The 27,947-nt window shown below is 37.7% G+C and overlaps 1 protein-coding gene across 2 annotated transcripts; it reads left to right on the forward strand.

The window, feature by feature from the left end:
* The first annotated feature begins 703 nt into the window (after positions 1-703).
* Positions 704-26,849, forward strand: LOC110168412 (FYVE, RhoGEF and PH domain-containing protein 5-like). 2 transcript variants are annotated; one of them, XM_055160762.1, is made up of 21 exons: positions 704-865; positions 3,116-5,351; positions 10,997-11,114; positions 11,687-11,745; positions 11,814-11,844; positions 12,246-12,397; positions 15,376-15,532; positions 18,689-18,767; positions 18,844-18,894; positions 20,084-20,142; positions 20,832-20,903; positions 21,009-21,077; positions 22,052-22,135; positions 22,244-22,323; positions 22,414-22,504; positions 22,741-22,878; positions 23,023-23,125; positions 23,625-23,755; positions 24,286-24,381; positions 24,626-24,780; positions 25,258-26,849. In XM_055160762.1, exons 1-21 carry the CDS (start codon positions 856-858, stop codon positions 25,292-25,294), a joined length of 4,008 nt encoding a protein of 1,335 aa, XP_055016737.1. In that variant the 5' UTR covers positions 704-855; the 3' UTR covers positions 25,295-26,849. The 2 variants fall into 2 exon arrangements, with proteins under 2 accessions (XP_055016737.1, XP_055016736.1); XM_055160761.1 differs by having other exon boundaries at positions 24,286-24,408; positions 25,258-26,848.
* Positions 26,850-27,947: the final 1,098 nt, after the last annotated feature.

The raw sequence follows: 27,947 nt of genomic DNA on the forward strand, positions 1-27,947 counted from the left end.
GGCAAAGAAATCTCCATGGATACAATTGTGAAAACAAGCCAGAACAAGTACCTATGGCCTACATGTATTTCCAAGATATTTTTTTCCAATTTAGAAACACCTGCAGCTGAATAAACAGAAATGTTTAATGCCATAATAACTTTGTCAAACTTTATTGATCCCCAAAAGAATTTATTTGAAGATTTCAGGCGAAGAAAATCATGTACATAGTGACAAGCAGGTATTGGCGGGTTTCAGATGACATCACAGCATTCTGTAGTTCAATATTAATGAATACAGATGGGGGCAGCTAAAATTAATAATGTTAAAATGTAAAATGATGTTGCAATATAGTGAATTTTTCTTCTTTTTCTTCTTCTTATTAATTTCTTTTATTTATTTATTTATTTATTTTTAAGTCTAAAAAAACCCATAAAACTACATTTACCAGTTTACCAGTTTCCAAACTTTCTAATATTTTCCAAAGAGCGTAAATTTTGTAGCCTAACACTAAATCAGCATAAACATATGTCTAAATTTACCGTATTTCCTACGTTCGTCGACTCACCTGCTGCTCCCGCTGTGATGTTGTCGACCTGGACCTCCGCCATTGTGTTTCCAGTCTGGCCCCGGCTCTGGACCCGGAGGAGGAGGGGGAGGAGGGAGGGCGCGAGGCGAGCGATCAGCTGAGCAGCCCCCCCTCCAGCTCACCCGCAGTCACGGAGGGCGCGAGGAGGAGCTGGAGCCGTTTGTAGTGACACTCCTTTTGAACGCGAGCAGAGGTGATGTGAGCCAAATGTGAGAGAGCGACTTTATTCAACACTACACGTGGATCTGAGCGTTTGCGGACGACATGAGAGAGACGACAGACTCAAAATGAACTCCGGTAAGATTTGGATTTTGACCTTCTTTTTCTCCTAGGCTATTTCCCCGTGAATTTAGGCTATCAATCAAAAACAGATAGACTACATGTAATAACTACAGGTTAAACTGGTTTGCTAATAAATTTGTGCTTCCTCCGGAAGTCCATTTACGCAAGGTTAAACTCAAGTCATAGGCAACAAATTTGAGACCCAATAAAACTATTAAAAAGTGTGTTAAGAAAAACCATACATTCTTGCTCAAGGTGAATGTAACTTGTAATTTCAACATGTGTACAAAGATATGCTATGTTTTTGTTCTGTAAGTCAATAGCCTACACCAACATTTAAAGATCATTTAGGTTGCTGTAATTGTTATTAAAGTTTCACCAAGTAACTTTTTGGATGGATGGTCCACCACCTGTCTTCATGGAGATATATACTAAGTAGGGTATTTTTTCCAATAAAAAAACGCTTGTGAGTGAATTAATGGCAGGTATAATTCCATACTGTGGATACTTCCAGGCAACACAGTAGCATCTCCATAGAAAAAAAAAGATAAGAAAAGTTAAATAGTGCATCTTTAACTGTGGTTAAGTTAAGTATGATAAAGTTAAGATAAAGCTAACCGTCATAACCTGGTAAACTTGATATATCTACAGAATGATGGTCCACTTGATAATTAGATCATCTTATTATGAGAATATGACCCTTTAATTCATTTGTTCGTTATTGTGAGTAATTTTGAGCGTTGCCCTTTTACTGAAGCCTCTATTCTTTTCTGGTCCATAAAAGCAGCCGAGTGCTCTGTCCAACTTCAATCGCAGGAAGTGAGTCAGGGAAATCCCTAAATGTAATGTATTTTTTTTAGCTTGGACAATGGGACACATAAATATGAAAACATGCCTATATGAGGTTAAAATTATGCTGGATTAGACTGTATATGGTGATAAAACTATTCAAATCACCTTGGGACAGTTTAAATTTAGTAAAATAACATGTTTTAACATAATGAAACAGGACTGGTTCACTTATATGTCAGGGGCAGCAGGTGGTAGTGGCTTATTCCAACTATGGACTTTGAATGTTAATATAGGCCTATAATTAGCCCATGTATGTGCAAACTAGTGATTATCCAAAACTAGAGACCTCAGAACTAAGCCAATACTAGAACCATGTCTTGAGTTAATCATGACTAACCAAATTAAACTTACTAAACAAAACTACCAGTAAATCCAATCTAGGATACTTGTACGTTAGCCAAAACTGCAATGGCAAACCCAGGACTAGTTTATAAATATAACCATTTCCAAGCCAGGATTAAACTTGGACTAAACCAGGCACGAGTGACCTTAAAGCTATTTTAAAATATCACTATACTCTACAACTTTTCTGGTTAAGTGCACACTACCTGCTTGCGTCCATGGAGATGATATTGTTTGGCCTAGAATGTTCCACAGTGTGGCATTGAACTTACTTTCTCCACCAGACAAAGTTACAGGTCAGATCTGTGAAGGGATGACCCCACTAACAGTAAGATACATGTTTTTGAACAGTAAAAACACCTGTAATAAAATTTAAATGGTCAAAATGATTTATGTTTATAGGAGACAAGGAGCCACACGTAAAGTTACACATTACAAAGACAAAATCAACTAATCTGGTTCAAATTGGGACTAAACAAAAGGTTAACAAAACATCACTAAAACCAAGACTAAATTCATAGGTACTGTTTAATGCCATATTATGGAACATTCCAGGCAAAGCAAAAATATCTCCATGAAGACGAGCAGCTACCAGGAAGGTTACACAGTACACTTTTAAAATACTTAATATGTGGTTCAAATTGGGACTAAGCAATGATAAATAGTACATAACCAAAACCTACATTAAATTCTTTGGCACTGGTTAATGCCAGTGCCATACTGTGGAACATTTCAGGCAAAGCAATAACATCTCCATGGAGACAAGAAGCCATCAGAAAAGTTATGGAGAACACCTTTAAATGACCTTATCAAGACCTAATCAAGACTATGTAAAAATGAACAATTCCAATTTATCTTGGACTAAACCAGGTCTAAATCAGCATATCAAGTCTATGTAAACGGACATAAATATTAGCATTGGACTTATTAAACTTGAACTGAATCTATTTCTTACCCAGGTGTAACAACCCTAAACCTCTCAGTCTAAACAACTGAGACACAATACAAGTGACCTTAAGCTATTTTAAAGCCCACAATCTTACAGTTTCCTTTTTCCTGTTGTTGTTTCAGACTGGTCCAAGCCTCCTCCAGTGCTCAGCTCACACTCCCCGCTCATGTCTTCAACTCGGGGTCCCAAACCATCTGTCGCCCCTAAACCCAGAAAACTCTTCCATAATGGGATGCCACCAGAACTGCCAAACCAGGTTGGCTACCCTAACGGCAGCTTGAAATGTAACTTTATCGACAATGGGAATGTTCTCAAAATGCAAGATGTTGTGCAAATCGTCTTGAAGAATGGTGACGAAAACAAAAGAAAAATTGATGAAGATTGGAGATTGAGTACTTTGACTGAAAAGACGGATTCGCTGGAGACTTTGGATACAGTTGAAGAAGTTGATTCGACTGAGGATGTTGTTGAGGTGGATGTTTACGATGGAGGTGAAGCAATGGCCGACACAGATGGGATTTCAATGGGAGATATTTCGGTGAATAGTATTGGCCTAGCGTCAGAGGACAAAATGGAAGACATGAAGGATTCAAATACAGATTGCAATCAAATGAAAGCTGTTTTAAGAAAAGATTTGAGCCCCACGAACAATACTGCATCACCAAAACTTAAACCTTTCAAATTCCATAAAAATGTCTATACGCAAAAACAGTGCAATGAAGAACAAAACAGTCCGGATTTGAAACTTGAGACTGACAATTTGAATGTGGATAGCAACAAATTAGCACAGGTTATTGGTAAAAATTTTAACATAACGAACAACAATGCGTCACCCAAGGTGGTCCAGGTTAACATTGAAAGAATTGGTTCTTTCAACTGTCAGAAAAATGCATATGGAAAAATGGTGGCTATGCAATGCAATGTCAAGGAAGAAGAACCTGAATATGTATTTCCATCCAAACTTGAAATTGGAGACTCAAATTCAAATTGCAATCAACTAGAAAACATGAGCAAAGATTTGAACTTAAAGAATAACAATACATCACCAAAGCTTGTGTCTGTTAACATTGACAGAGTTGGTTCATTCAAACTTCATAAAAACCCTTACAGGAATTCGATGGGAGGAGGTATAGATGAATCAGACTATGTTTTGTCTGAAGAGTATGTTGAGATTGGTAGCAAAGATAAAACCAGTGATTCAAACACATTTTGCACATGCCCGGACAAGAATTTTGGGATAGATAAGCAACAGAAAGCACCCATATTTGAGCATTGTTCAAATAGTCCAGATTGCCAGCCAAGATTCAGGCTTGTATCCATTTCAAAAGCAAGGGAGACACAGCTATCATCGTCACTGTCTGAGCTGCTCTTTCCAAGCGACTTATTCGACAAACTGGACTCTCCGATCGCCCCTTTCGACTTGGATTTTAACGAAGACCACGTTTACGATACACCGGGACGCAAGACTTCAATAGGAGCACGAACTGGATCAATGTCACAAAGGAGTAGTGATTTAAGAAGCTACAAAAGCGGTATTGTTGGACATAGTGGTAGCCCGATGCTAGTGAGACATGCAGGATATCAAAAACCTCATTATTTACCATTATACCCAAGATCTTTGTCAATGGAGGGACAGGAGATGCAAGGTTCCCCAATGCGAAATCGTGCAATGTTTGCAAATTTTAGCCAAAATTCACCTCTCTCCACACCAACTTCAGTAGTGGAGATCCCGCCTCCATTCGAGCTAGCGTACATCACCAAAAAGCCGATAACAAAAAGTTCACCTTCGCTACTTATTGAAACTGACCCTTCTGAGAAAAATAAAAAGAAGAAATCTTCCTTGAAACGATTTTTGATGTTGAAATTTAAAAGGAAAGGTGACAACAAGCAACCTGCAATTTCGCCTACCAGTAGATTGACAGATTTGGATACACATAGCTTGACCAGTTCGCCAAATCTGAACTCAAGAAGTCAACAGCAAGAGCCAGCTTTCTTACATTATGATAGTAAGAAAAAAGGTGGTTCGGTGTCTTTTTTGAATCGTAGCATTGTCAGAGTTGAGTCATTCAATGATCGCTCCCATGTCCCTTTTGCACCTCTTCCTCTCACTAAACCTCGGTCAATTTCATTTCCAATCACAGACAATTCGGATTACGAAAATGTCCCAGCGATAAATTCGGATTATGAGAACGTTCAGGTCCCACAGAGGAGGCCCATGAAGCAGTTTCCCTTCACTGAGTATTTTGAACGGTCTAACCGACAAAAGACGACAGCGAACGACACAGACGGATATGTGGACATGAGCAGCCTGCCAGGGTTTGAGAAAAAAGTGCATCCTCCACAAGAAGAAACTGAAAGGTAAGGTAGAAAAGGTAAAAAATGGTTGTGAGTTCATTGCCTGGAAAGTTCCACAATAAAGCATTAAAGGTGCTATATGTCTTAATAAGGTGAAAAAATAGCTAATCTTTTTACTAGAACTAAACCGGTTTGCAGTTGTCCAAATGCAAACAAACTGTTCATAAACTGTAGTGTTACATAAATGTGTACTGCAGTCATAAATCATGCAATACAGTACAATATGTGTAAGGTAGTTCTTCGTTGCACTTCCCCTCAAAGTATTAATTGCATTTAAGGCACATGAATAAACAACAACAGTAAGCCATATGTATTTGTATGCATTCTTTATTTTTTTTTTTACAAATTATTGCATTTTAGTGCATTTCAAAGAAAATGCTCTTTCTTTTGAAATGCAGTGTTGGGCAATAGAAAGTGAATGCCCTCCTCAGCCTGGAGAGGCAGTGGGTTTGGTCAGACTTAGGGCAGTGGTAGAAGGCTCTCAGTTCAGTATTCAGATGGGTCACAACAGCTGCTTCAAAAGCAGCAGTGTCTGGAGCATGAGGAGCACTCAGGAAGGCACCAGCGGAGCCATACTCCACTTTCAGATGCTTGGCTGCTTTTTTGCCGGTTATCTGTAAATGTTTAAAACTGATCTCACAACAAGATGATCTCTCTATGCAGCTCAAGAGCCATACGATACCAGTCATCTTTTGACCCATCCATTTTAAGTACATTTTAGACCAAAGCTTGTGTCAGGATGAACAGCACTAGTTGCCCACTACAGGGTGCAGGTTGGACCTCAGGTAGAGTGTTGGAGTTTGGTGCACTAACTGGCTCAGCATTAGCCATATGCTCAACAATTGTTTCTTTGGTATGGAGCACTGCAGAGGTTTTGTTGGGCTCGAGGTTTTTCAGATCAGTGGTCATTTTGTTTTTTTGTGGTTTGACCACTGCTGGGCTGACTTCCCTCTGATTCTCTGGTCCATCTATAGTTTCAGTCAAAGCATCAGTCTTCAGACATCATTTTCAGACTCCACTTGGTGTGTGGTGGTTTGTTTTGGTTCATACCACTCTATGATGCCATTGTTCTCGTTAATAAGCATAATGAAGGTCAACTTAGACAGAATTTCTGCAGGCAGTACTTGTAAATTCCCTGATGGGGACTTCACATCCACCTTGTTAGGGTCAGCATTTGCATTGACCTGTGATCAGGTGATTGCTGTTGGATTAGTATAGGTCAGAGAAAATCTTGTGGAAATTCAGATATTTCTTCATTTTCCAATGGCCTATATACGTATATAAATGTCCCATGTGAGAGAAGGGCTGGTGATTTAAGAGAGCGAATACGGCTGCCAAGTATTAATAATGAACAAATCCAGTCTAAAGCAATTTATGTACTTTGGAAGACACTTTATATCCAAGACATTTTAACTATCAAATCGCAAAAGAACTACAGATGAAGCAGGACTAAATAGGGACAAAACCTTGGGCTAAACCATTTACATCAAGAGCACATTTTTCACATTTGTTGAACATAGTTAGCAATTTTGTATCACCCTAATTGCTTTAATTTACTCTTTTAGCACAAATTAATTCAATTAAATATTGCTGTTAGAATTACCAGTTAATGTCTAGTTTTAGCCATTATTGTGTTTATCATGTGGAGCGTCTCATGTCTTGAAGTCTAAAAGTGCTGTTTGTGCCTCCCTAAAGTAGCAGAGCATATTGCTGATGGTCATTGCCACATTTACACAGATTGCTGCAGTTTTCTATTTGTGTGGAGTTAACTAAGCTCCCTGCAAAGAGGATTTACAAGTGTTCAGGCTCTGATGAGGTGAGGGAGGAGTGCATTGAACCCACGCTGAGATATAGGGCGCTGGAGAGTGTTAATGACTCCCAAACTTTACAGTGAGTGCACACCCCAAGGTAACTTTAGACTGTGAAAGTTGTGTTCATGTTCAAGAATTTGATGTCAGATGGAGGGCAGGGGCCTTTTCATGGATTTTTATCTTCCCGTTAGATGCAACATTTTGAGGACTTTTTCCCATTTTAAAAATATTATATTTTGTTTTAAATTAATTTATCTAATTTGTCATCATTCTGCAACCCATCTATGAGAGATTTTTATTTTTATTTTTTTTAAATAAATGCGAGTCCTTTCCACTAACAGCAATCATGTCTTTGGGGCTGAGTAATGGCACCTTTTTAAAGAAAAAGAAATTTCACTTTTTTTCTGACTGAGAAAACATTGAAGAGTTCAAAAGCAGATATGTACCGTGAATTAAAACAATATAAGCAGCCCTTGAGGTCAAAAGAAATTTGCTATGTGCTGTGTGCATTTAATTATACTTTTACTGTCCATTAAGCAGGAAGTGCACAATAGCATGCTAGCTGTTGTTAGCTTTACTGACATGACAAAATTCTGCACTGGTCTCTGAATAATTAAGATATTTGGAATGCATAAGGTAGGTGAGGAATACCTTTAGACAAATCATTTAAAATGGACTGGCACTTTTAATAATCAATTTATAATTGTAGCTTTTTGCCACATAGCACATAGATGTGGTAAATAAAAAGATCTTGCACAGCGGAGCGTTTGAACCCATGAGCCCTCCTGCTCTGGTACATGTGGAGTGTAATGCAGTGTGCTGTGAATGCAAAGATGGTATCTGCCTGTGGTTTGTGTCATTGCAGAAGAACGATGAGTACAAAACCACCTCACTATTAATCACCTGAGAGTCAGCCTGGACCTACCACTACCACTACAATAAGAGGGAGGGGGCAATGGGGATAGAGAGAAAGATTAGAGAGAGCGAAGGAATGCAAAAGGAAAGAGAGATGGGGAGGGAGTGAGAAGAGAGGAAGAGGGGCAGAGGAGAGTGATAGATGAGATAGAGGTAGAAAGGATAGAAGGAGAGGAATAGATAGAAAGAAGAAAGAAAGAGATGGGTTGGAGAAGGTGGAGAGAGGGGGAGAAGGAGATAAGATACGGATAGAGAGGGAGAGGAGAGAAGAAGAGGGAGCGAGAGTAGAGGGAAAAGAGGATAGGAGAGAAGAACAGGGGACAGGGACACAGAGGAGAGGAAGAGGAAGAATGAATGGAGAGAGAAGGAGAAAGATAGAGCAGAGGGAGAGGAGGGAGAGGTGGACCAAGGCAGGGCTGTGTACAGCTAAACCATATGTCTGCATATCAATTCACAAGAGCAATGAGACAATTTTTTATTGAAGCTGAGGTAATTTTTACCTACAGTGAAAAAGGATTTAAAACAACTGTATTATGGTATTATTTTTTGTTGACTAAGTAAACTACGTGTAGTGTTGTATTTAAATTGATCAAGCCATTAGATGGAATTGCACAAATTTAACCACAAGGAATTAACTCAAATAATTATCTGATATAATCCATAATATATATTTTGGAACACTTTTGGAGTCATTTCTGATATAAAATGGTACATGGAAGTATGAAAGTGTGGATTACTTAATACAGTTGCAGAAACAATTTTCCTATTCAACTGATTCTAATTAGTTGTATAATTTGGAACTAGAGCCTAAAGGGACAGTATTATTGCACACTTTATTGCTGTGTTCTCCAGCAAATTCTTGTCAATAAATGTGAGATTAAATTAATTCACTAAATCTAGGACAAGACCAAGATTAACAGAACTAAACTATGGCTTCCAGGACTATAACAGAACTAAACCAGAACTATAACAGGACTATACCAGGACGAAACCAAATTAGAACTAATTCATTACCAAACCAATCTTAAACCAGGACCATCACATTATTGCATGCCATTCCTTCTCAACTCTACAAAACAAATAATCCCTGTAATAAAAAACATGAAACAAAATGAACTCTCTAAATCTCTTCTTCTTGCCTCTGGTCATCCATATGCAGAGAGTGTGACAGTGGCTGTGATCTAACACTGTAATAATATAGGAATCTGTGCATGTCTTTGGCGCCTTGTTTTGCATATCACGTTCCAAGATAGTGCACGCTAATGATCCGTGTAGCCTGAATGTGCTGGATGCAGAGAAAAGAATTGAGTCCATATGCTGTTCTTATGTAGCTAATTCCTATCTCAGTAGGGCTGGGTCCATTGTAAAACATGCCACAAAAGGAATGCATCTTTATTGTAACTTTAAGCTTTTATTCTCACACCTCCCACAGCGTTGAAGAGATTAGCATTGTCAGTTAGTGCCACAGAGAAGACTGGAGAATGTTACGCTACACACTTAAGGTCAGGATGACACTGCAAGGACATGTTTAATAGACTCTGGTGGGGACATGTGTTTTTGAATAGCAGGGAGGGAGGGTTATATAGTCTTAAAGGTGCACTGTGTACTGATTTATATATTTACCTGTCCCTTGCTCTTTTTGCTTCTTATTTTTTTGAATTTATTATTACCATTTATATTTATATTCTCATCACAAACATACCTGCAGTTGAGTTTTGTTTCATTCGCACATGTTTAACACACAAACCCTGCATGTTCTTCTCTCAGGCAGAAAACACTCTGTTCCACCTTGTGATGCCATGCCACTTACAGAGTAAGTGCTCAATTTTTAAACTCCATATACCTTCACTAGAATCATTTGGATCATTTGCTCTGGAATTTCCAATCTCTACTGAAGTAAAGGTAAAAGATAGCTATTAACTTGAAAACTACTCTTTCATGACATCACAAGGTGGAACTTGCCATTTTGAGCTTTGGAGATATAGACAGACTAATAATGCAGGGTTACATGTTTGAATGAATTGAGTTTAATAAATTACAGCTGTTTTATTCCTGCATTTATTCTTGCATTGTTATTGTTGCTGGGTCGCCTCTCCACAGATCCGACCTAGCATAGTGGTATCACCTGCTTGTCTACATGGAGATGAAGAAGTTAAATGCTATACTGTGGAGCAATCCAGTCAAAGCAATCATGACAAGCAGGTACTCGCACACCAAAAAAGTTACATGGTGCATCTTTAATATAATGGGGATTGTGCCCCAGTACAGATATTCTGTAAAAGCAGCTCTAAAATGAGACTGTTGTGTGTTGTCTGCTTAAACTTTAAGCAGACAACACACAACAGTCTTTAAGCCTTAAAGCATTTTTATCATCTGTGAACCACAGAGTAGCATTGGCGCACTGTTAGCATACTAGTTGTTAGCATTATCCTGATGGCAAAACTCCGCACTGGCCTCATTGTGGTGTATAATTAGGATGTTAGTAATCTGAAAGGGAGGAACACATTTGGACTACTGCAAACTCTTTAAAATGAGCTAGATCTGTTTTTTGTGGGTTTAAGATGACATTGTAATACCTAAATAATTGCAGATTGACAATCACAATCTGTATTCAATAGACAGACAGCGAAAGAACACTGAAAATATGGGAAGAAGGGTGCAACATTTTTGAAGACTTTTTACCATTTACATAACATTTGCTATGGCTATGGCTAGTAGGGCTACAGCCTGCAACTAGTGATTAATCTACCCATATTGTTTTTTATAAACTGATATTTGATCAAACTGATCATTTTGAAAGACATGTGAATTTTGGATTTTTACTCAATTTGACCCAGGTGGTGCTAAAGTGATGCTACATGACCTTGGATTATAAGTAATATTATATATTCTATTTTGATTCTCTTTCTGTATTTCTCCCAGTGCCTACACAGAGGCGTACAACGTGTGCTCGGTAGCTGTTGCTCCAGTGACAGACGAAGAGCAGGGACCCACTTCAGACGAGGAGGGCTGCAACGCTGACAGCTCCTACCAAAGACAGGTCACTGGGGTCATGTGTTTAGACTCATTGAGTTAACTGGAGCAATAAAAAACAGATTTAAATCCATCCTTTGGGCAAATGCCCAAAAAGGTATCAACCAGTTTTTTGTTGTTTTCTCCTAGACTTAGACTCTTGACATAGTTCTAGACTTATACTTAGACTCTAAACATAAAAATGTTACTGAAAAAAAAAGTCACTCAAACAATAAATACAGAAATATAAACATAAAATGCAAAATGAAAAAAATATACTTTGACAACAATTAGGGCTCCTCATGTCCTGACAAAGAGTAAGGGCCACATCATTCTACCCTTGTAGAGCACCTGTACTGCGTTTTTAAAGACATTTTTTATGACCCAGCGAAGCTCTTACCTCTCCTCTTAATCTGAATTATTTAGCATTTTGAACCAAACCAGATTTTCATGAAAACATAATTTAGATGTGGGACCCCCACCCCCAGACTTCAAATTTGTATTGGCTTTCTTATAGATAGTAAGGCAACTTTGGCAAATATTTGATAACTGGTGCGTGGTCAATAATAATGTTGCTGACTGTCTGTATATGGTTGACAGCCTGATGGTCTCTCCAGAGCCTATTATGTGGCTAAAGAGCTGCTGGACACAGAGCGACAGTAAGTAACTATATTAATATAAATGAATTTATTGTGCCTAATTGTTATTTTTATTAATATTTTCACAGACATGTAAAACTCCTCAAGCTTCTTCATGATGTAAGTCACAACATTTTGTTTCCTTAAAGGTTCACTATATAACTTTTCTGTTTGAAGGTCTGCCACCTGCTTGTCTCCATGGAGATGTTATTGCTTTGCTTAGAATGTTCCATCTTATTTTGCAATTCTACCAATATTGTCATGAATGTTAGACAGTTAAGAATATTCCACAGTATGGCATTAAACACTTCTTTTTCTCTTCTTACAAGTTATAAGATGCATCTCTTTCACTGTGTATTCATATTGTATTTAACTGAAAAGAATGTTTATTGTCATATTATGGAACATTTCAGGCTAAGCAATAATATCAATAGCATGTCCATGGAGACTAGTGAGTGACCACTAAAAAAGTAACACAGTGGCCCTTTAACTGATTTTATCTGTTCTTGGTTTTGTGTCAGGACTTCCGTGAGGCGGTGCTGTCTGCGGTGGACTCAGATGGGCAGCCCGTGGTGCAGGAGGAGAGGCTCAGGGAGATTCTGATCGAGTTACCTGATGTCTACAGCCTTCACCACAGGATCCTGTCTGAGCTGGAGGGACGCATCCGACTGTGGTGAGAAAAAAACTAAATACAAATAACAAAGACTCAAATACAAACAGTAATTGAATAAAAATATAGCTTCATTTAGTAAACCATAAAAACATAGCCTACATCAAGTATTAAAAGTATATTTTTCTCTCTTCTCTATAAAGATTTTTTTTTAAATTTCAGTTAATTTAATTTTCGATTCCCTGCTTCGTCCTCTCCTTTCATTCACACATGAATTGAATTTAGTCTGTCTACATCTCCAAAGCTCAAAATGCTCTGTTTCCCCTTGTGATGTCATGAAGTGGTAGTTAATTAACAGGCAAGGCAAGGCAAGGCAAGCTTATTTGTATAGCACAATTTGTACACAAAGTAATTCAAAGTGCTTTACAGAATAAGAAATACATTAAAATCATAATAAAAACAAATCAAAACATAAATAATCATGAAGATTAAAATTAAAAAAGAGAGACATAAATTGGAGAGAAGAGTGCGGAATGAAAACCTTTCAGTTATATGCACAGTCAAAAAGAAATGTTTTGAGCCTGGATTTAAACAGCGTCACAGAAGAGGCCTGTCTCACATGTTCAGGAAGACTGTTCCAGGTTTTAGCTGCATGAACCTGAAACGCTGACTCCCCTTGTTTAGTCCTGACTCTGGGCACCAGCAGGAGGTCGGTCCCTGAGGTCCTCAGAGTGCGAGAGTGTTCATATGGCACTAACATGTCACAGATGTACTTTGGTGCTCGGCCATGGAGAGATTTGTACACAAGCAGAGCTGCTTTAAAGTCTATTCTCTGAGCCACAGGAAGCCAGTGCAGAGACCTGAGCACAGGACTTATGTGCTCGTACTTCCTAGTTCGAGTAAGGACCCGAGCTGCAGCGTTCTGGATGTTCTGCAGCTGTCTCACAGCTCGTTTGGAGAGACCAGTGAGCAGACCATTACAGTAGTCTAACCTACTGGAGACAAACGCATGGATAAGTTTCTCCATGTCTGCTTTAAACAGGAAACCTTTGATTTTTGCTATGTTTTTTAGATGGTAAAAGGCTGCAGATGTTATTGATTTGATGTGGCTGTTAAAGTTCAAGTCTGAGTCCATTATTACCCCTAGATTTCTTGCTTGATTTGAAGGTTTTAGAGAGAGAGACTGGAGGTGACTGCTGACACTGTCCCTTTGTTTCTGTGGACCAAACACTATGACTTCAGTCTTGTCAGAGTTTAGCTAGAGAAAGTTGTTTTGCATCCACACACTGATCTGTTGGATGCAGTGACAAAGTGAGTCCACTGGTCCATAGTCTCCTGCTGCCAGAGAGACATAGATCTGAGTGTCATCTGCATAATTGTGGTAGGACACATTATTGCTGCTTATTAACTGGCCTAATGGCAGCATGTAGAGATTGAACAACAGGGGGCCCAGGATTGACCCCTGAGGCACCCCACAGGTCAGGGCCATGTGATCTGAGACACAGTTTCCAATTTCAACAAAATACTTCCTGTCTTCTAGGTAGGACTTGAACCAGTTTAGTACAGTACCAGAGATGCCCACCCAGTCCTCTAGTCTCTGTAAGAGGATCCCATGATCGACAGTGTCAAAAGCAGCACTCAGATCTAACAGGATCAAGACTGAGACTTTGCCTGCATCAGTGTTCAGGCGGATGTCATTTGTCACCTTGATAAGAGCAGTCTCAGTGCTGTGGTGGGCTCTAAAACCTGACTGGAAAACATCAAAGGAGTTGTTCATTTGGAGAAAGTTCGTAAGTTGTTGGTAAACAGCTTTTTCAAGGACTTTGCCAAAAAACGGCAGATTTGAGATGGGTCGGAAATTGTTCAGTACTGTGGCATCAAGACTGCTCTTCTTTAGGAGAGGCTTAATGACCGCAGTTTTCAATGCGTTTGGGAATGTTCCAGATTGAAGTGACATGTTAACTATGTGAGTGAGTGGTGAAAGTAAACTGCTGAGGACGGACTTTAGAAATCTAGTGGGTAACATGTCCAGACAGCAAGTAGATGAACTCAGACTGGTAACGATCTCTAAAACAGTTTTGTCAGTTACAGGTGCAAAGTGATTCAGCTCTAAGTGTCTCTGTGGCTGCATGCTTGTTATTTGTGTTGTGGAATTGATGGCATTTTTGATGCCCTGAACTTTGTCATTAAAGAAAACTGCAAACTCATTACATTTAGATGTGGAAATTAGTTCTAGTGGCAGTGGAGCTGGAGGGTTTGTTAATCTGTTCACTGTTGCAAACAGGACACGAGAGTTGTTACTGCAATTACCAATAATGTCCGAAAAATACTTCTCTCTTGTTTTACTCAAAGTGTAATTGTACATATGCATTTTTCCTCTGTAAATCTCATAATGAACCTGGAGGTTTGACTTGCGCCATTTCCGCTCAGCCTTCTGGCACTCCCTTTTCTGTGCTCTGACTGAGTCATCATTCCTCCATGGAGCTTTTTGCCTATCTTTAACCATTTTAACCTTTATCGGGGCGATGGCATCCAGAACATTCAAAACACTCAAAGTCACAGAGTTCAACATATCATCAACATTAGAACATGAGGCAATTTCAAAATTTATCATTTCCATGAACAGTGCACCTGTGTTTATGTGTCTTCTTCAAACAACAGCTAGCTTTTATCTTTTGAATCTTTAGAATGGCAGTTCCAGAGCTTAAATTTTCCAAATCATTCTGGTGAAGCTTTATGGAGTTTAAAAATACAGCGGAGCACTTCTTGTATTACCATATAACATCACAAGTTGAAACAGAGTGTTTTCTGTTTGAGAGAGGAACATGCCTAAATATGCAAGATGTGTGCAATATGTGTGTTAAACGTGTGTATAAAACAAAACAAAACTCCAGGGATGTTTGTGATGAGGAAACATCTTTGTAACATAGATCGGAAAATAGCATAATATGGTCCCTTTAACATTAGAATCAGTCTCCAGAAAATTAATGCAATGTAATGTCCCCAAAAAGCATGGAAACTCAATGTATGTGTCTGTACAGGAGTGACAGTCAGAAGATAGCAGACATCTTCTTGATGAGGAAGCCTGAGTTCCTGGTCTTCACCACATTCATCGGACATTACGACCGCAGTGTATCTCTGTTGGAGGAGAGCTGCAGGACCTCTCCAGGGCTCTATGATGTGGTCCAACAGTTTGAGGTGAAACTTCATTTACACTGACAAAATATGGAGGTCTTTCAAATCAGAACCATTCCAATAACTGGGAGTGCTGTCACGACACTAAAATTTCAAACTTCATTTCAATACCAATGAATAGACTGCATCCTCACAAATTAAGATACCAGGGTGATAATTAAAACATGCCTTATGTAGACAATAGAATGTGATTTTCAACATTAAATCAAAGTAATTTCTTCTATATTACTGTGTGGTCTTATATCTCTAACCCCTCAGTCCTCGAGGTAGGTTCCACAGTGGTCCATGGGCATATACTAGTCTATGTGCTCTTATACTTGTTCTGATACAGCTCAAGATCATTCTAAAGGTATTCAGGAAAGGTACATTTCTATCCTGTCAATGTGACTTTTTTAGCAGTGATACCTGTTCTGATGAGTATCTAGTTTTAATACTAGTTTTAGTGTGGATTAGCATTTGATTTTCTATACTTTTGACAAACCTTGAACGTCTTTTGAATGGTCCTCAAAATGTGTCCATTATAAGGTCTGGTAACTTCATATACACATTTACTTCTACTTCTGTAAATCTTGCGTCTTATGATACACTTAGATATGCATAGAAAAATCCTATGTAATGTTTGCAGCCATCATGTGATTGTATGTAACATGCATGAAATGAATATCTAACTGAGACCAGAATCTAGGTAACTCTCGTCATTTTATGGCTTTGGGTAAAATGTTGAATCACTGTTCATTCTTTTGGATTTTCACATAGTTTCTCTACTTCGGCTTTAAGAGTCTGTGGGTAGAACATTCACCTCTGGACTAGAAAATCCCTGGTTCGAGTCCTCACCATTGACCTATGTATAATGCCCTGGAAGAAACCTTACATTAACACTGACACTACATTTACACTTTGTTTAATGTCTACTTCAACAACACTTAAGAATCCTGTAGTGACCCATAAACTATTATGACTTCCCAAAACACTAGAATAATAAAGTTGTTTTGAAGGAAATAGTTTATGGACAAGTTATAATTAGCCTTCATTAAATAAGATCACAAGACACCTGTTAACAGGTATTCTATTTTTATTCCATCTAGAGGATATAAAGATAGATTAAAAATAACTGGATTAAAAATAAGTAACATGATGAGACCTACACCTTGAAAGAAGTTTTTTCGGTCTTTTTGAGCTACAGTGCTCAAGACTGCCAGACTCTAATGTCTATGTCCTCAATAAAACAGTTTTAAACAAGGTTTAACCCATGACTAAATTACTTCTAAAACCAGGTCTACAGCACCTTTGACAGATACTGACCACTTCAGACCATGAACATGAACAACCCACAGGAGAAGTTCTAAACCAGGACTAATCCAGGACCAACTCTGGACTAAACTAGATCTAAAGCAGCACTAATTCAAGACTAAATTAAATCTAACCAAGGTGTACAACACCCCTGTAAGATACTGACCACAGCTCTAAACCAGGACTCTAAAACAGGAAGGTAACAGTCCACAAGATCTGTACTAAACTGGGTCCAATCAAGGACTAACCAGGACTAACCTTTGTTAGACCTAGTAAACTAGGTCTAACCAAGGACTAAACTGGGTTTACAGTATCTCTGATAGATACTGACTACTGCAGGCAGGGAATACCCACAAGAGCTGTACTAAACCAGGTTTAAACCAAAACTAAACTAGGTCTAATGCAGGACTATTACCAGGTTTAATGTAGCAGATAGTACAGATAATACTGTTGCTTAGCTATCACAGCTGTTGCTAAACATAACTTAATATTTACCAAGTTTTCATGCTTTAACATAGCAACATTTAAATCTAAATATTTTTGCCTCATACATATCCTAGGCCTAATGGCTACTATAAAATTAGAATTATCATAAAACTAATGTTATGTGTATAAATGTTATGTCCTATAGTATAGTCTTCAACATCTGTTCACCATTTATTCTGACTTTTACAATACAAAATGACCAGCTGCAGAGTATTGTCCAGCTGCCACCACACATACATTTTCCTTTAGTTTTTCTCTTGTGGGATTTTGCTACATGAACAAATTTCACACATTTCCATGGTTCATTTCAGCCCTGTGTAATAATGCAGGAGGATAGTGGAAAATGCAATGACACTAACTTGGTTAAGGCCCTAATGGGCAGAGCCTGTTGTATTTCTTGTTGGTTTTTATGGAGCTCGGAGGAGAGAGAGCGGTCACTAATTTAGAACAAGTGTAGTTTAAAAGTCCTCAGATTCCCCTAAACATTTTTCACTAATGCAAGAACCTGCAATACTGCCTTTGTCATGAGTTTAGTTTTAATTGCAGACTTGATATAGGAACTTTGTTATGCTGGCAGTTTCCAAATTGTGATGTGTAGGAATAATATAGTTTTAATGTAGAAGGACCGTGTAATAAAAGTTTTAGCTTTTTAAGTGAAATCTAAGGGTGGCTTCACAGTTTACCTTATTTGTCCTGGTATGGGACCAATTTGAGTCCTATTGTAGATTTGGTTCTGGTCTTGTTCTTTTCCTGGTTTAGTCCTGGTCTAGTCCTGGTCCAGTACTGGTCTAGTTCTGGTTTAAGCCTGATCTAGTACAGGTTTAGTTCCAGTTTAGGTCCATGTTTAGTCCCAATTTTGATGGTGATGTGGTGATTGTGCAAATGTGAACACACCCTTGGTCTTGATGTAGATTTGGGTCATCCTGTTCTAGTCCAAGTTTAATCTTGTTCTACTGTAATCCAGTTTTGCTCCAAATTTAGTCCCAGTTTTGATGTGATGTGCATGCAAGTGTGAATCCACCGTTAATCTAGACTAAAGCAGCCTTAAACTAGGAATAAAACAAAGTCAGAACCAGGATTTAACCAGGAACATTAACTGGAATTCAAATACAACCTTTGAACTGAAGTTACTTATGAACTTTTACCTTTCACTCTGTTTCCATTTGAATAATTATATTTGATGCCAACCAAACAATAATCAGTAATCACTATGGTTCCCATAAATTTATAACTAAAATGCTGAGCCCTATGTCTTTCTCAAGATGTCTTTCCTTCATTGTGGCATTGCAGTTCCAGTAAATGTACATCATGAATTATAGTTTAAAACAAATTATGATAAATAAATACTATGACCAGTTGTAACATTAAAGTTTTTTTCCTCAGATTTCTCAAAAGTCGTCTCTGAAACACCAACTGCTGCAGGTGATCGTCCGTGTGGCTCAGTACAGAATGCTTCTCACCGGTGAGTATGTCAAATATAGATTTACTATTTCAGTGTTTGTTTTACACAGTTTAATCTCACTGTGTTTTATTTCCAGATTACCTCAACAACCTGTCCCCCGACTCCCAGGAATATGAAGACACTCAGGGTATGTACCACTGTTGGCTCATATTGTGTTGTGATTGTCCATATGGTAACTGTGGTGTGTAGAGAGACAAATATGGAAGTCAGTTCAGACCCTCTTCACTCACATTTCACAATCCAGTCACAGGATGTTGCTTTTAAGAGACTGGAAAGGCATGGGACTTAATACATTGAAAATTTATGTTAAAAAAAAAAGTCCCAGGTTAGGCCAATCTTGTAATAAGGCACAATATATCACAGTATCTCAGTTAGTATAAAAAATAAAAATATATAAAATTAGTTTTTATCTTTACAAAATCAGGCTCTATATATAAATGAACAAAAGCTAACTTGCTAGCCACTGCTTCCAAATAGGAACTGAGCTCCAATTCACTTTGTATTGAAAAAAATATCACCCCTCTCTCTGTAACTGCTGCTGCCAGACTCACCATTTTGGTCAAAAAATTTTCATATTAACCCACTCTACACGATTCTGGTGTTTTTATTTCGATATTTGGTCGATAAATCAATTCCTAGTATGGAACTCTGCTCGAAATCTGCTTCTTTAACCACAAGCCTTATGAGCTTCATTTGACTGGAGCCGAACACTATGGGTGGTGCACACTCAGTCTACTTCTTTTGACAGTGTATGGGCAAAATTTCTGAATATTTTTATTTACAACACTGACTTGGGTATAAGACTGGCATCACAGCATCCGTAGGCTACTAAAAACTGCAAATTACAAGCAATGATTTCACCTATCCCACATTTCTATTAAACATTCTACACCTATAGAGTAGTAATGTCATCTGAACCACTGCAATATTATCACTTCCATTGTTAAGGTGTTCATTCTGTCTGTCCCATAATACCCCTGAGCTATACCTGAATGGTGGACACAGTGACTAAAAAAGATCCCTGTGGACCTATAGAATCCGTATTTGTTGTTTTGTGTTGAATTTATTTGCAATCATTTGACATGGAGCAGCGATCATGGAACGGCCAATTTAGCACAGCCCAGACCCTCCAAGCACTCATTTCTACTCTTATGTGCCTACACTAATGTTTAATGCATTAGGGGACACTTGCACTATCTCTGTCTTATGTCTGATCGGGGAGCCATACTAAAGCTATATGTGTGTTTCCTCTATTCTGACTTTAATTAGTTACAACACACGCCTCTAACTCATCATGGTTATTTTTGCTCATTCAGCTGCTGTGACAATAGTGTCCGACATCGCATATCAAGCAAATGACAGCTTAAAGAATGGGGTAAGTTGTAATAATAATAATAATAATAATAATAATAATAATAATAATAATAATAAGTAAGATTTACATAATAATGTATGTTCAAAGTGAGTTCAAAATTGTATACAATGCATCGATTATTCTTATATCTCCATTATACATACACTTAGGTATCACTCATTCACTCAAGACATGTTTGTTGCACTCAAGTGGGACTTGATACTGAATCAACATCTTTTGCTATTAAACCATGTATGTGCAGTTTTAAGAGCATTATTGTTCCTTGTCCTACTAGTTTTCTCCTCACTCCTTTAATCCTGGCACAGCCCAATTAAGCAGATAATTTTGGTTTGCAGCTGTGGGCGGACTATAGTCCAACTTAAAAAAATTCATTCAATACATTTTTTTTTTCAGTGATAACTTGTACAGCCTATTTAATTTATTTATTTATTTATATGCAGAAAGCTTTACCTTTAGCTATGTGTCTGTACCAAAAGCCCTTTTGAGGCACACTCACTGAACTGTGCCCAACTGCTCCAGAGACCAACAGAGCTGGAATTAAACCACCAACCTCTGGGTTTGTGGGCAAACGCTTCAACCGCTGAACCTCTGTTGCTTGGAATTTCATTACTGTTGTTCATATGAGTGAACAGGAGTGCATCTCTCTTTTCCATATTGTAGATATATGATTTTCTTTTGTTTTGTCCCAGGAAAACTTATTGCGTTTGGTCAATATCGACTACAGTGTCAGAGGCCAGAGGGACCTGCTGCAGCCGGGGCGGGTACGAACCAAAACAAAAACTGCTCCTGCCTGCTCCTTTTTGCAGTGCACCTGTCACACCCAGAAAAACTCATGTTCAATCATAATTTATATTTTCTTTTAACAGGTGTTCATTAAAGAGGGAACATTAATGAAAGTCAGCCGGAAGAGTCGACAGCCTCGTCACCTGTTTCTGGTGAACTATTTTAAATATTTTTAATTCATCCAAAATTTTATGTCCAACAAAAAGTTAGAGTGGGACATGTTGGGTCTAGCCTCTCCTCGTCCTCTCTGTGGGGTTTTCCTGCAGGATGTTTCTGAACACTCAGTTCCTGTTCTCTTTCTCACACAAAACATATGGAGGTCAGACAAACAATATCATCAAAGATTTTACGGACACACTTTTGAATTTAATTTAGATTATACACATAGATCTGGAGATGTGCACAGGTAGGAGACAGAATAATTTGCATTCATGTTCTATTACATAATATATACATAATCAAGTGATTATGTCATATTTCAGATGGAGGGCAGGGGCTTAGATAGGCTAACTCTTTGGGAGATTCACTGTCCTCCAGCTAATATAAACTATAGGGATTCAAGAATATTGTGATGTCATGTGACCCAGCCTATACAAAATATAATGGGTACTGCCATGTTTCACTTAGATGCAGCACTATAAAATCTTAAAATCAAAACTCTGCTCATCTCTGAAGGGCATTGTCAAAGTTTATATCTTGTAACTAATTTGATCTGCTGCACTGGGATGGATCAGTAATAATGATTTTTTTTTTTTAATGCTATTTTTTGAAATATTATGTTCCCTTTGATAAAAACTTAGCATTAAAAATAAACAAACATGTTTAATTAAGTGCAACTCACCCAGTTTGCACATAGAATAGAAGTTAAGGTGCATTGCCATCTAGTGGACTATTAAAATACATGCAACAATATATAGAATAGGTTGATGTTATGATTCCTTTCTACCAAAGTAATAAATGACATCTATACCTAGTGAATTTTAATATACTTTTTTTTTATTTTTTAAATTAGCTTGTACTACAAATAAAAAAGTTAACTACAGCTTGTTATTATTGAAAGTTATTAATGACAATTTATCCAATATATATTTATGTTCAATATGTGATGTTATTTAAACCTTGACAGATGAATGATGTTCTCCTTTACACATTCCCTCAACAAGACGGAAAATACAGACTTAAAAACACACTGCAGCTGACTGGGCTCAAGGTCAGTCTCAAATTTGACAAATACTGTTAGAATAAAGTCATTCTTCTTGTACCTCTATACAAGCTTCGTATTGTGACTGCACTAAGTGGTATATATTTCTTTTTGCAGGTGAGTAAACCTATTGTTGACAGTGTCCAAAACGCTCTAAGGATCGAGTCAGAGGACCTCTCCATCACTCTGTCGGCCAGGTGTGTGCTATTAATCCTATTACTACATTTAAATTTAATAATCTTAAGAATGCTTTATTTTTATGAGCATGCTTCATTGTATTATTCCAGTTCATTCATTGAGAGGGAGGAGTGGTTTTTCACTCTGAGTCACACAGTGAATGAACATGCACGTGGTTCAGCTCCGAACAGTCCATCTGATGTGAGTGAATTTACCTTTTGTCAAAATATATAAACTGTAAATGTGTGTTTTTTCTCATTGTATTATAAGATTAACCCCATCTGATATGAATATCAGATTTATTATTTCCTAAGCTATTTGGAGGTCCAGTGCAGATAATAAAAATCTCCCTGATGTGATAATGACTATATAGACGTTATTGTGACAGACCTGCTCCCTCCCTGTGTCTTCATTTGTTTTGGGGTTTTTTTCTCCAGCCCAGAGAGCCTGTGTGGTCATGTTTAGGGGAAAAAGCTCCTACATTTGTCCCTCTGTCTGAGCCGACAATTTGCATGAGCTGTACCTCAGAGTTTAGCCTGACCTCTGCGCGCCAACACTGCCACAGCTGCGGAAGGGTACAGTATAATGCACTGTTTCACATTAACTATATATTATCTGTAATTAATGATTAAAATACAGATTGCTTGGGCCACCATAGTCTCAGAATAAATCTATGGGAAAAACTGTATAATCAATATTATTATAATGTCATGTTACAGGTTGTGTGTAGAAACTGCTCCAAAAACAGATTTCCTCTGAAGTACATGAGGTATCGAATGGCCAAAGTGTGTGAGCACTGCTACAGTGAGCTGAAGAAGAAAGGTGATTCAAAACTTCAAAATGTATTAGCTGTTTTTCTTCTTCTTTTTTTCTGTTTTATGTTATAATGTTTCCTCATCAAAGGAAATTTCATTCACACATGTTTAACACACGAACCCTGCATATTTAGAGTCCTTCTCTCAAACAGAAAGCGGTTCCCCACAACAAGCATGATAGGAAATTGAGCTTAAAATGAACTTTACATAATTTATTTGTATAATGTACTACTTTATATCAGTGAGCCCATAGACATTATAATATGTAAGTTTTACATGTACATTTGAGAGGAAAACGTTACATATTATTTCCAAATGAGTGTGAGTGAAGCAAATTCCACATATGGTTTTGATGAGGTAACAACATTCTGAGATGGCTTAATGTGCCAATTTTGTGTAATTTAGGACCAAAAGTCCATGATTCTTTCACATTGCACACTTTGATGTTGGCAATTCCAAAACATGAATTGTATATACAAGTCTTAAATGTGACTTTTGGTCTCTAGGTGAAGACACAGCCCCAGGAGCTGACAGCCCTCGCCCGGCTCGCAGTCGCCCCTTGTCTGCTGTGTTTCAGAATATCCACACCCCCAAACACCTGTGGAGGCACCGCAGAGGAACTCTCTCATTCAATCAGGTCACACTCTCACACACTCTGTACTAGCTATCAATTTATTTGTTTACTCTAATATTTTTATGGTAGAACTTAAAACCACAGGGTCAGGAGGCAAAAGTGTTCTTTTGCCTCCTGACATCTATGCCCAGGGAGGCTTAAAGGTGCACTCTGTAACTTTAGTGTTCCACAGTTTTCCACAGCATTGCATTAAAAGTTTATCTTGCATTAATTCAGTTACAGGAAAACATGAACTTCTATTTAGAACACTGAACACTCTCAGAGCCAATCCACTGACCTTGCAGTGGCCTGGTAATATCACATGCTTATCTCCATGAAGATAGTTATGTTTAATGCCAGGCAAAGTAATAGCTCTATGGGGACAAACAAGAGGTATTACCAGTTGAAGTTACATGTTGGGTCTGTGGAGAGGTGACCCTTTAGAAATGCAAGTAATATATTGACTGATTTGCATTTTATGTGATATTTTAAACCTATTATTATGGATTTCATTTTCAGTAACAGTCATTGTGTTGTGTCTGTGTTGTGCTCAGGTGATGGTGTGTGAGGAGGGGGCCCTCAGTGGCTCTCTGCAGCGAAGTAAAACAAAGAGGAATTGGAAACGCCTGTGGTTTCTGCTCAAAGACAAGGTGCTTTATACCTACAGAGCGCGAGAGGTGAGGGGGCCACACCTCCCTTAGACCTGAGGAAACTTACACTAAACTAGTGCTATAGTGCTAATTTAGACCTGACCTAGTCTGGGTTTAGATCTGGTACTTGGAAAGCGACATGTAGTACTGGGTGTGAAAAGTTAGAGAACCATGACCATAGGCTATAATGTTAACATTTGCCCATTTGTCTAGTTACTGATGTGTCTCTAAATGCTCCTCCCAGGAGAAGGTGGCGTCAGAGACCTTACCTCTCCTGGGCTTCACGGTCAAACTGCCGGACAGAGTTCAGGGAGAAGAAGAGGCCACTGTGTTTCAGCTGTACCACAAAAACACTCTGTTCTACACGTTTAAAGCAGAGGACAACTTCACTGCTCAGAGGTGAGACAGTAACATATACTTTAAATACCCAAAACATACACAATTGGCAAAATCCTCCAGCAAAGACAGTCATGACCAAGACTAGTGGCACTGGTTGAAAGATCGGCAAAATGCAGAGAATGAATTTCCACCGAATTGCGATTACAACTGAACCTCTGATGCCTGTCATAGAGTGTTACATAGAGTCTTTTTGGGGGTTATTGCAAACAATTTTTTTGATCTGGCAACCCAAAGTAAGGAACTCTTTCTACTTTATGTAAAATGTTATTATAAATACAGCAGCATTGTATTTTTATCTTTCTACCTTTAATTATTATATATATATGTGTGTGTGTGTGTGTGTGTATGTGTGTATATATATGTATATATATATATATATATTTATTTATTTATTTTAATTTTTTTACAAAAGTGACTTGACCAACCAAACTGCACATAATTTTATGTTTTATATTTTGTCATTGTTTTTTTCTACAGATGGGCCAACGCCATGGAAGAAGCTACTGTTTTATAGGGACCATTTTTACACTTGTCCTTGCACCTAAAATGTGACTGCCTATGCACATTTCCTTATTGGACCAAACGGACACACCTTGTACTGTCGGAGGGGACGCTCTCGCCTACTTAACCAGCCTCACTGCGCCCTCCCAGCTGATGCAGCAGGTGGGCCCAGGGAGAGTGGCCTAGATACTTACCACTGTGCAGTCTGACCTGTATTTCTGCAATGCAACTGGTTCACACAGCTGCCTCCTCTGAATCATGGAAAATATTGTAGATTATTTTTATATTTGAGAAAGAAATGTTTAATTTATAATTGTACAGGGGAAATACACAGATTTTGGCCACATTATGGGTACATGTGTTTGTAGATATTCATATAGCAGCAATTCAATACATTTAGTCCTGTTGACAGCAAACAACCTGACATTTATATAAAAATACAGTTTACATAAATGTATTATTTTGTACCGAAAGAAGTGTAAAGTTAAAGGGCCTATATTGACTATGTTATGCTAAAGTTCCTATTTTGATTTTTTAAATTTGTTAAAATGTTATATCCTCACAAACCTACCTATATAGTGTTTAGACAGTTTGGTAAAAAAAAATTCTGGATAGATTAAACAGAGACTAAACAGTGGGTTAGAGTTTTACTACAGCTCAGCTGTACGATACAGCACAGTGATAATATTGTAGTTAACAGTGTAAATAAGGTAATTACCCATGGAAACAGTCTATGTGCTTTATTTTCTAGTATTTTCATGCTTTAATCTTATAATCTCAGTATGACATCTAAATGACCTGGAAACATCAGTCAGTATTGGTAAATAATATACCACAGAAAGTTAGTGCAGAGACCTGAGCACAGGACTTATGTGATCGTACCTCCTGATTTTAGAGACTGGACCAAGCTTTAGCAATTCAAAACTAAATATTGTATCTGTCAAATGCCCAGAAGTCTTCAAAATGGCACCTTAAACAGGAAACCCATGAATATGCATATAATAGACCCTACACAACTTTGTGGATTTGGTTAATAATACTTTGACTTTGAGTATTTTTAGCAATCTTAAAAATATAGTCTTTTAGTCACGTTTTCATTTATTGTCACATTTACAAACATTCAAACAATTGTACCTAATAATGTGGCCATTGCTGATAAGTAGTTCCCTCCATCTCACAAATGCCTTTATGCAAACTGTCATTGCCTTTAATTTAGCGTTTAGTGTTCTTCTAACGGGATTCATGTATTTACTATGGAGTACTTTTATATTACTGTACTGTAACACTGGGGCCATTCTTCCAGTTATTTTGATGCTTTTTGCACTGATTTAAAACAAAAATAAATCTATAAAAATGTTTTAGATAAAAGGATATAATGTTGCATAGTCCGAACTCTTAAATGTGCACTTAATGTTTTATCATATCTGTAAGACCAATATCTTTTCTTTGGAATATATTAAACCTAAAGTATTATGTATTATATTGAGATAATTGTAAAATGTGAGTTCAAATACAGATTTATCAATATAGCTTCAATTGTACTTGTATTATTGAAGTTAATTTTTGTATGTTCAAAGGAAAGTTTCCTTAACACAAGAACAGATATGTCTCTCTTAAAGTTCCCATATTACACTGTTTTATGATCTATGTTATAAAGTTGTTTCCTCATCAAAAATATACCTAGAGTTGTGTTTTGCTTCATTCACACAAGTTTAATGCACAATCCCTGCATATTGAGTTCTTCTCTCAAACAGAAAACACTTTGTGATGGATGAAAGGTTATTAATTGGAAAACTACCACTTCATGACATCACAAGATGGAACAACATTTTTGAGCTTTAGAGATGGAGACAGACTTATAAACCAGAATTTTTCAAACGTGTGAATGAAACACAACTACAGATATGCTTTTGATGAGGTAACAATATTATAACATTGATTAAAGTTTGTAAGAATCAATTATGTGTAATATAGGACCTGTAAATGTGCTTCCCAAAGTAGGGTTTCGAACTGTACGGGGGGTCATGAGACATTATCATGGGGGTTACAATATTATTTCAAGAAATAAGATTTAACATTATGCCTCTGTGTTTAATGTACTATTTGATTTAAAACCATATTATTTGTGAAATTAGCTCCACTAGCACAATTAATTATTGATTGAAATAAGCAATATTAACCTGATGCAACATACACTAAAGTCCCACGATATTCCATTATATATATTTATGGCACCACACCAGAATTACAGGTCAGATCTGTGGAAAGGCAATCCCACTTACAGTAGAAAAAAATACTGTAATGAAATAAAAGGATACATTCAATGGCACATTCAAGTGCTCACCATTTAGTACAAAACCACTTATACTGTTTTGGTTGAAATAATTTTCCCTATAATATGCCTTAAACTCTTGCCTGGGATCCAGAATACATATGTTTTCAATACTTTCTGAAGATGTGAGTCTGGTCACCAGTGAATCTCCCAGAGTTCAGATGGGTGTGATTGACAGGTGGATTAGCCATTCAGGGACACACATGGTCTGTCCCTATCAAAACAAATATGCCTGCTTACAAGTAAAGGGACAAATAAATATCATGGATGTCTGCAAAATCAATGAGTGAAGCATGAAACTTTTAATCTGAGGTGAGAGAAATGTCTTTTTGTC

Source organism: Boleophthalmus pectinirostris, unplaced genomic scaffold (genome assembly GCF_026225935.1).
Source record: "Boleophthalmus pectinirostris isolate CB_2022bp ecotype Guang Dong unplaced genomic scaffold, ASM2622593v1 HiC_scaffold_3, whole genome shotgun sequence".
Classification (NCBI taxonomy): Eukaryota; Metazoa; Chordata; class Actinopteri; order Gobiiformes; family Gobiidae; genus Boleophthalmus; species Boleophthalmus pectinirostris.

Coding starts and splice junctions, on each gene's coding strand:
- LOC110168412 (XM_055160761.1), top strand. Junction 20,904..21,008: donor ACCTGCTGCAGCCGGGGCGG/GTACGAACCAAA, acceptor TTCTTTTAACAG/GTGTTCATTAAAGAGGGAAC. Junction 24,409..24,625: donor ATACCTACAGAGCGCGAGAG/GTGAGGGGGCCA, acceptor TGCTCCTCCCAG/GAGAAGGTGGCGTCAGAGAC.